This window comes from Lissotriton helveticus, chromosome 11, assembly GCF_964261635.1.
Source record: "Lissotriton helveticus chromosome 11, aLisHel1.1, whole genome shotgun sequence".
NCBI lineage: Eukaryota > Metazoa > Chordata > Amphibia > Caudata > Salamandridae > Lissotriton > Lissotriton helveticus.
Window position 1 is genome coordinate 47,634,973 of NC_136072.1, and position 10,304 is coordinate 47,645,276.

At 46.1% G+C, this 10,304-nt stretch overlaps 1 protein-coding gene across 1 annotated transcript in view; it reads right to left on the bottom strand.

Annotated features, from left to right (window-relative positions):
* The window catches only part of NMUR1 (neuromedin U receptor 1), a 180,176-nt gene extending 171,001 nt beyond the window's left edge, over positions 1-9,175 (bottom strand). The window contains exon 1 of the mRNA XM_078665586.1: positions 8,260-9,175. Coding sequence (XP_078521712.1) covers positions 8,260-9,175 — 916 coding nt within the window. The remainder of the gene's footprint in view (positions 1-8,259) is intronic.
* Positions 9,176-10,304: the final 1,129 nt, after the last annotated feature.

Below are 10,304 nucleotides of genomic sequence, written 5' to 3' on the forward strand. Positions count from 1 at the left end.
GACATCAAGGGTGGGGTGCTGTGTTTAGCAATAGCTTATGATTGGAGAGATGAGGAGCACTTTTGCCGGGTGGTAGTGAGTGAATCCAAGGAGGCGGTCATGGGGTGTGGGGGCGCCAAAAATTATTGTCGAACCGGGTGCCACCAGCGCTGAAGCCGGCCCTGTCTAGATGCACCAACATTTTGGGATATACATTGATTCTTCTGCACAATCGAAGAAATGGCTGAATTTCTCTGAGGATTTCAGACTTAATTCCTGATTTATGACCTCATTAAGAGTAAGGCAGGGCTGATTTCTGCTCGCTTTAAATAAGAATGGGTAGATTTTTCCACACCAGGCGCCATATTATCAAAAAAGGCCGATATATTATCGCCGCGTTTATCGGCAGGAAACTGCCGCTAAAGCGGTGATAATGGGCTTGATAATATGCCCTTGTGAATTCCCATAGAAGCGCAGGTTCTGGTGTGAACATGGGCTTCTATGGGAATTCACAAGGGCATATTATCAAGCCCATTATCGCCGCTTTAGCGGCAGTTTCCTGCCGATAAAAGCGGCGATAATGTATCGCCCTTTGTTGATAATATGGCGCCAGGTTTTTCCGGATGTGTCAGAGCCAGATGCAGTTTTACAGTGTGGTAATTGCAGCCAGTAAAACTGCACGAGGCTTTGGCTGCAGCAGCCTCCACGCATAATTTATTTCACATATTTTCTTTATTTCAGAAATTACCTTCGACCCCCTCCCCGCTACCTCTCTCCCCCTCCACCCCCACCCTGAGGTCCCTGCAACATTTACCACCTGTTCAGAGCAGGTGGTAAATGGATGCATTAAATCCCATGGAGTTACCTGTGGTTTTACAACTGAAAGAATAAGTCCCACATGACAATTTCACATTTCATGGGGTTCAAGTTGTAATTACAAGGTACTGGGGAGGATTAACTAAACTGTAGTGGTATATTCAAATGTGAATGCACCGTGCTCCCAGTACCATGCAACTCTGAAAAAGGGACTAAGGGCTATATGTATTAAAAAGTCATTTTGCGATTCTCAAATAGTGAATTTTTGCGAATCGCTATTTGAGAATCGCAAAATGCTATGTACGTAGAATTTGCAATACATTTTGCGAATCCTACATATTCCTTAATTGCAAATCGCAAATTGTGATTCACAATTAAGGAATACCTCCCCATTCATTCCTATGGGCCTAGAGGCCCATTGGAAGGAATGGGAAGACATTCTCAATTTGCGATTAGCAATTAGCAAATCGCAAATGGAGAATGCAATTTCAAGGGTGCAGGGGTGTCAAAAGGACACTCTGTTGCACCCCTGAAAAAAGCATGGGTGCACATGTGGCGCACATACATGCCCTAAGGGCATGTATTTGCTTCACATTGCACTTTGAAAAAATGCATAAAAGTGCATTTTTCAAAGAAATCGCAAATTACCACCAACTTGAAGTTGGTGGTAATTTGCGATTCCTTAAGGCCAAATTGCAATTTTTTGGTGCTTCTTACATTGCATTTAAGGAATCACAAAATTTGTGATTCCTTAAATGCAATCGCAAAATAAGGAATCACAAATTTTGCGATTCTTTATTTTGCACGCACATTTGCCTTAATACATACCATTTGGCAAAATTGCATTTGCAAATGCTGAAATTCTGCGAATTTCGGCGTTTGCAAATGCAATTTTGCTCGATGCATATGGCCCATAGTCAACAATCCAGAAAAAAAGGGACCCACAAGGCCCCTTTTTGCCTCATTAGACCTCCAAAGATCCTTCATAAGGCAACGATTGTCCTCATGGTGACCAGCTGATAATTGCCAATAGAGTCAAAAGAATGAAGCCCCAATAGAGGACAAAGAGCATGTTTGATTGGTGATTTTGTGTTTTTTTTTTATTTCTTTTTATTGATAGCAAAACAACTAAGCCACAGACTTACATTAATTCGATCCGATAATATGTCATCAATATTACTTCATATACAGCATTGTATATACTTTTACCATGTCTTCAACCAACAATAAGTATTAGGGTGTTGATTCAACCAAGGAGGGTTCCGTCGGCAGGACAGGTGGTTGACAAATTTCACCCCTGTACCCATTCCATTTACCCCATATCTGCAACCATTTTTTTGGGGCAGCCTCGTGCCACGTAGACTGATTTGTCACGAAACATGCACCAGCCCATGTCATCTTTCCATTCTTTAACCCCTTCCATGCTGGTGACGGAACCACGCCGTCACGAGCCACGGGTGGCATGTGCTCATGACGGCGTGGTTCCGTCATACCACGACCGCTACGCCCACGCGGCACTGATTTCCCCACCTGTGCGGGAGAATTAGTGAGTGGGCGGAGTCGTGAAGGAACCACGCCGTCATAAGCACAGCCCGCCCGTGGCTCATGACGGCGTGGTTCCGTCACAAGCATGGCGGCGCTGTGCGACCCCCTCCTCCCCAGTGCCACGGCGGAATTACTGCCACGGCCAAGGGGTTAAGGTCCGGAGTTGCCCTCACTCCCACTTTCTCGCCACATTCCTTTTGGCTATTAATAAGCCCAACGTCACTGAGATCCTTTCTTTATTGTTCCAGTCCGTTGGCTCCCAAATATTTGGAGACCGCACTTGGTCTCCACGGTGAGTGTTTGACCCATGACCTCACCCATGCATGCGTGGACCGCCCTCCAATAGCGAGCTATGTTCGGGCACTCCCACAATATGTGGTAGAATGTGCCTTATTGGCCACAGTACTGTCTCCAACTGGAGTCAGTGCTGAATCCCATCCCGACTAATGTCGGGCCTGGAGACATATATCCTATGGAGTATTTTCAGCTGTACAAGTTTCAATTTTGAGGATATGGCCCCCTCGCGTGGGGACGCCAATGCCTCCATCCATTCATCCTCATCGAGTTCCTGTAGGTCACGCTCCCTTTTTGTACGAAGCTGAGGAAGGGGGTCAGAGGCATGGTGAATTAATTTCAGGTGTGTCAATGAAGTTGCCTTTTAAGCTAAACATCCATCCAAAAGCCTATCCTCGAGAGGAGACGCCTCCGGAGGGGTCACTCCCTTTGGGATAGCTGTCTGCAACGCGTGTCGTATCTGGAGGTATCTAAACCGTTCCGACTCGGCAAGTTCATATTTCTGTTGGAGTGCTGTGAAGGGTAAAACCTCCCCCTTTTTACCAAAGATCTGTTACACGTGAAATCCCTTGGTCATTTGGTGTTTTAATCTAAAATGAGAACATCAGAATGTTCAGCGCTAAGCACGGAGCATGAACATTATAATGTTTGTTCACAGATTTTGCTTTTAACCCCCTTGGGCTTCTTTGTTTTACAAATTTGAACATTCTGCCCCCTAGGGGCTGAATGTTCTAACAGCCCCAGAGCTAAGGGTGGGCGGGCATTTCCGTTCTGTCCACGGAATGTGCGATAATTTGCACCTTCCGCAAAGAAGGCGGAAAAATGGTGCAAATTTCTCACATTCGCGGGCGGAGCGGAAGTTGGCCGCCCACCCGCCTCCCGCTTCCCGCCCGCCTCCCGCCCGCCATATTAAATTATATTTACAGGCTACAAATAAAGTTAAATAAAACTTACCTTATTGAGCTGCAAACTTCCCCATCGCAGCTTCTTCTTTGAAACTGGCATGCGCGGAAGCCTGCGCATGCGCATTCTTTGCCAGGAATGCGCATGCGCAGGCTCCCGCACATGCGAAACGGAAATATCGCGGAGAGGCACGGAGATTTGTTCAATCTCCGTGCCTCTCCGCGATAGTCCCTTCCGTGACTTCCGCCCACCCCTACTCAGAACACTCTTTAGTGAGCTCTAGCAGCCATTAAAGGCCCCCTCCCTTTTTAAAGGCCCTCGCCTTCAGCTCAGACCTTTAACGCTGGAGCGGCCCTTTAATGGCCGGTAGAGCCCACTACGGCTAGCTCTAAGGCTATATTAACTTACCGCTCTCATGGTACTTCATGAACTCTAACCGCTTGTACATAAGTTTATTATATTATTTGCACATTAGATGTATACATGTATCACTGCACAAGCACTTCAGAACAGAAGGAATTTTCTTTAATAAATAGTCTTTCATTTCCAGGCATGTCTGATGTACTGCTTGTCTTACACTTTGAGGAGATTATTGTTTGTAAAAATAACACTCTTTGTACCATTGCTTTTAAGGTTCACTGCTAGAAGCTGAAAGGAAAGTTACTGCTGCCTTTCCACCAGATATGAGGTATATCAATGCCACAGACAGACATAGACAGACATAAAGGAGGCATTTAAATAAAAGCAGATGAATCTTTGTGTTTGAAATAACTATTTACGCTGAGCGTTCGCCATCTTTTGCAAGATATCCCTTGTTCTATGCTGTAAAGGGTCTGTCTAGTTTGGGTCTGGTGGCTCAGTGGATTAATGTGTCCACTGCAGGACTCTGTGTTCAACCTCATGATCACTGGTTCAAATCCTGGTTGGCCAACTCAGCCTTTCATCCTTTTGATGTCAATAAAATGAGTACTATTGAGTTGGGTAACAATAACTATCTGTTATTCAACTTCAAGATACCCATGGGTGAACATGTGCTTTACACCAGGGGCGTAACACAGGCCCCCGCAGCCCACGCGGTGCGGGGGGGGGGGCCCTAGCTCCAAGGGGCCCCCTCGGCACTGAACTCTGGCGGGAGAGCTCCTGATTGAGCCCGGAGGGGGCCCCCTAAGTATCGTGCAGGGAGGCCCCCTCACTCTTCGTTACGCCAGTGCTTTACACATCCTATGTTCTGTTTTGCAGGCCTGGGGGGTCATTTACAGTGTTGGGGCCCGGGGCATCTGTCAAAAATCAGTGTATGACCCTTAGTTCGCCACCTACAGGGGCCCACCTCATTTTGAGTTCAGGGAACAGCATTGTTTGCGACACAGGGGCCATAGAGACCTCAGACATTGGCAAAATTTTGCCCACAGTGCAGCCCCCACAGGTTCACTAGCGGCAGGGTAGGGTAGAAGGACTGTCCTTTGTAGGCTGGCAGCCACGGCCCGTGGAGGGAGTTCCGTGGGGCAGAAAGGCGGGGCAGGGGAGGGGCAGGGTGGGGGGCACTAAAACCCGGAATATGGATAATTGGAGGTAAGTAAACAATTTAATAAACAAAACAAATTTCGTAGCGCACCCTGCATCGCAAAATGCGATGCAATTATCCATATTCCGGGGTTTAGTACCCCCCGCCCCGCCTTTCTTCCCCACGGATCTCAATCCACGGGCCGCGGCTGTAGGCTGGGCCTTCTCATGCTGACACTTTTTGTTACTACGTCAGGGATCAGAGGCAGGACGGGTCTTGGAAGGAAAACAATAAAATGTGCCCAACCTGCTGTAGAGAATTCCCTCTTCCATCATGGACTTTTATTTTTTGAATTTTCCTAAACAGCTTACACTTCTTTGGTTTGTTTATGAGAGTAAAACAAAAATGCAGAATTGTCCGCCATTGTATTTAGATTTTTAGGGGACAATTCATAAAGGCATGTAAGTCTACGTAGAAGGGTACACTCTTTTGCATTCTCTTACATGCCTTGGAAAATCGGACAATGCATCACCTACATTTGTAGAGAAAGATTAGCAATGCTCAACTCTTCAGCATTTTATTTCTTTATTTTAGTGTAGTGGTAAACCTGAATACATTTCCTTCTCCAGTCTGTTTTTTCTGGCTCACTGTTCAGCTGGCCTTGATATGACAGGTCTCACTTTGGAAATGTTGGAAAGAGAGTATTTTCTTTAAACTAAGGAATTCCAGGGTAATTTATTTTCATCTTAACTTTTCATCTTGCAATAAGTGTCCCAGTTTGCCTGCACAGACAGGTGAATTGTATCCTTTGCAATATTAGCATCATTGTCACAAGAAGCAGTTTTTACACTACTAAAAGAAAAGACAACTTTCCTGAATTTGTTTTTGGGAGATTTGTACTTCTTTTGTAGGTGAACGGCTTGTGCTTAGCAAAAGCGTAATTTCCATTTGGCTATTTAATTCAGAGCTCAAAACCTGCCAGACAGAGGAAATAAATACCACAACACTCTGCAGTCAACAGGATCTGTGCGCCTTGTTTGCTTCCACAGGGGATGTATGATGGTACAACGCGTACCGTTACAACGCGTACCTTTACGACGCAGGTTTAACAACGCAAGTCGTAACAATGACTTGCGTTGGGGGGCGCTGGATAGTGAATAGTTTAATTTACTATTCCAAATCCAGTCCCCGTGGATAGTAGGGAAGGTGTTGGATAGAAAATTAAACTATCCCAATCCTAGAGCGCCCTCCAGCGAAAGTCGTTGCAACGACTTTCGTTGTAAATCCTGCGTTGTAACGGTACCGCGTTGTAACAGATCCGTTGTAAAGGATGTTTCCCTCCACGGGCAACAGAGTATATTAACTCCTTGAAAGTAGGGAAAACTCAGAGCTTGAATTCCTAAATCACATCTGACTCTACATATTGTTAACTATGCACTTCATCCTAACAGCAGTAAAATGAAAGCATGACAAACCTGATTAAAAATGGCTTGTTTTGGGGGGTTTTCTGTGCCATCCAATGTAAAGCGTCCAATAGATTTCTCATTTTGGGTCCGGCATTAGCCAAGACCTTTATATTTTTGCTGAAATTATAGGGGTTTTCAGCCAGCCCTCTTCATCCATTGGTCTGTTGTTGTGTCATTCACATTTTTCTCCTGACCACTACAGCATACAGCATGGGACAATAGGTCCGCCTTTTTCATTCATTGGCTACTTCACTGAACTGTGAGTGGAGGCCTTTTTTCCCTTTCACAAGTGCACATCCATGCCCAAAGTAGTTCGCTTTAGTGCCAGGGGCAATGTGTGCTTTTTGAGATTCAAAAATGCTTTTTCCTTTTAGCCATTTTTTAGATTTATATTGATGTGGGCCTGGCAGCTCCCTCAACAATACAGTTTTTCAGAAAACATGATAAAACAAAACGAGTATTGACTAAGCCAAGAGGCTGGAGGCGAATCGTTGTTTTCATACGTATTCTCTTGAGGAGCCTGGGAAAAGCAAACGCATAACACTGGGAAGATTGTATTAAAAATAATAAGGAGTTTCTTTCCTGGTGTGCTTAACCTCATGGGTGCTGCTGACGAGCTCAGCTCGTCATGAGGCGCAGCGGAGCTCGTCACGGCCGTTGGAACGTTCGCACGCGGGGCTAATTTCCCCGCTGTGCTGAACGTTCTAAAAACGGGTGTGCCGGTGACGAGCTGACCTCGTAACCAGCACGGCGGCACTGCGCGCGGCCCCCCTCCCGCCCGCACAGCGGGGGGAAAACACCCCGCAGCGAAGGGGTTAAAACCAATTTATCGAGTGCCTGGATTCCTTACAGGTGACAAGTAATGCTCCCCAAATCTACTAGTTGATTGATTAAAATATCATATGGCCGTTGCCTGTGAGTGAAGCACTTTCTTTGAGCCCATCTCTGGGCTAGTTATTTTGCAAGGAGCCTGCCCAGCAAAAATGTGCAGATCTGACAATTATCAAGCGTGTTTGCAAATGAAGATATTTATGCCACATAATAAACAATAAGCATGTAAAACCCTGAGTTTGCCGCCCAGTGCAGGTAAAAGAGGGGATGGGGGAGCTGGCGACAGATGACGATGAGCGGGGGGATGCTGGCAACAGACAATGACGAGCGGGGGTGGCAACAGGCGGCGACAATGGAGAATAAAAAAAGAAAACTTTCCTTGCGCTCGACACCGCCCCTGTCCCCCAGCTATACCACTGTATTTGATAGATTGGGATGTAGCCCAAGCAATTGATAATGGCTGAAATTAATTCAAGCATTCCATCCATCACCTTATTGTTTCTGCATTTGAAATAATAAACAAAGTATAAAAATTAAAAAAAGGTGCCACACCTTTCCTCTTATACACCCCTGGTGCCAGCCCCACATAAGGTCAAGAGGACTCCCACTGGTACCTTTTGAAACACAGATTGCAGAACACATTGGAAATTCTGGGGTATTGATAATTGCAAGGGCTCAGTCTGGCTTCTTTCATATGCAATGATCCAATGTACACTCACACATAAATAATAGTCTCCCTTCAAGCCAATATATTGGTGCAATAACAAAATATTGAGTGACAGTGATTATGCAAGTGTGAGATCCTAAAAAGCTAAGGAAAATGAGAGTTAATTTAAAAAGTAAGAGTTAAATTATGCAGCAATCTTCAGCTCCAACCACCAAACAAATCAAATGCCCTCAGGCCCTGCCTGCCCTATAACTTACATAGCATCTTGGTAACCTGCCTCCTCCTGCTCTTCTCCTGCTGGAGCCGCACGTTCTGGTAGCTGTCGCAGTCCGCCCCAGACTTGGCTTCCAGAACCTGTAGCAGCTTCTCCCTCTTGAGCTGTAGACCAATCAGCAGGTAGAGGATACTGATCGTCCCCATCGGCAGGAAGAAGAAGAGGATGGTTGTGATCTGGATGATGAGGTTGTACATCCAACGCGGCTTCACAATAGTGCACGTGGCCGAGTCCGGAACCACCCCCCTGCCAGGCAGTTCCAAGTGAAGGATCCCAATCAGGCTGGTGTTGGGGATAGAGCAAAGGATGGAGAGAAGCCACACGCTGAAGATGACCCGCTTGGCATGGTTCCTCGTCACCACGTACTTGGCCTTGAGCGGGTGCACAACAGCGATGTATCGCTCAACACTCAATGCCGTCACATTAAGGATGGAAGCAAAGCACACGGTTTCAAAGAGCAGGGTTTTGAAGTAGCATCCGCCCTTGCCGAAGAGAAAGGGGTAATTGCTCCACAGCTCGTAGAGCTCCAACGGCATCCCCAACAATAGGACCAGCAGGTCCGAAGCCGCCAGACTGAACAGGTAGTAGTTTGTTGGAGTCCTCATGATCTTGTGTTTGAAGATCACGATGCACGTCAGGGTATTCCCAAGGGCTCCGACCACGAAGATGAAGAGATAGATGACGCATATTGGTGTGAAGAAGGTGGACCTTCGTGGACCCAAGTATTTGAACTGCAGCTCCTCTATTGTAAGGTTAAGGTCTTCTTCGTCATAGAAGCCAAAGCCAAACATGGGGTCCTGGTGGCTTCTGTTGCACCGGATGTGAGGGTTGAGTCTGTGGGACGAGTCTTGCTGGTGCTGCAGGAGCTCCAAGCTGGAGCAGTTGATGTGGAACGGCATGGTCTTTGGTAATCGTCCCAACTGAAAAGAAAGTAGAAAACATTAAAGGTGGAGATTCCCAAACAATCACCTTAATATCTAACATTATTCTCATCACAACCGCCAGGAACAAGCACAAAGCAAGAATAAAGTGGCTGTAAATATCAGAGAATCTTCAACTCCACAAAGTGGAAAAGGTTTTCCTGCAGAAATAATACACAGCATGTGTCGCAAATCTTGCTGGAAGCCATTAACCCTTCAGGATTTTCTATGTGCAATAAGGGCACAAACAACTGGAACTGCTGCCACAACCTATTTAGTTGCAACTTTCATGCCAATTGCAATGGACATTTCACAAGGAAGCCCTCCTCTACCACAAGTCTTCTTCTTCACCGGATAAAGACCAGTTACTATTGCAGTTATAAGCCTATTCTAATCCACACCTAAGCACTCCTGAAAAAATTCAGATTGCGAAATATTCTAAAGCACTTGTGTAAGCTCAGCCTCTATAAATATGTTAAGAATCATCTGGTGCATTTAATATCTCTATGTAGAAACTTCACATTGAGATTACATATGTTACCGCTCAGCTCATCCTCGTCTACTTCTCCCGAAGCTCCTATAGTGGTATGTCAGAATTTCGAGTAGAACATTTTTGTGGCACATATATAACTTGGGGTAAGCGCAACTTGCGGAGATTCACTCCACAGAATTGCATTGAGTTACATGAAAACTCAGCGAGATTCCATAGAGTTTCACAAACGGGCGGAAATCCGCACATCATGATGCTCGCACTGTTTTTTAGTGCAGCGAGCTAGTTCCATGCTAAAGAATAAGAGCGGACGGCAACACGTGGCACGCCAGAGGACACTGCTTCTGAAGTTGGTTTTGCTCCCACTTGAGTAGATCTTCTATGCGAGCTGCCGCGTTCTCGCTGTGAACGGTTGTGACGTCTCGCGTTGGGAAAATCTTGCCAGGTGCCCGCCTAGTGCACAAATATTGTGCTAGAGGACGGCAATTACTCACTCTTGCCAACTTACTGTTGGTGAGCTGTGCGCAAGAAAAAACTCTGCCACGCGGCGGTTGGCGGAATTTGGCTGGTACTGTGCTTTACATGCGTAACGCGGAGTGGCCAATTTATCGCTCACCC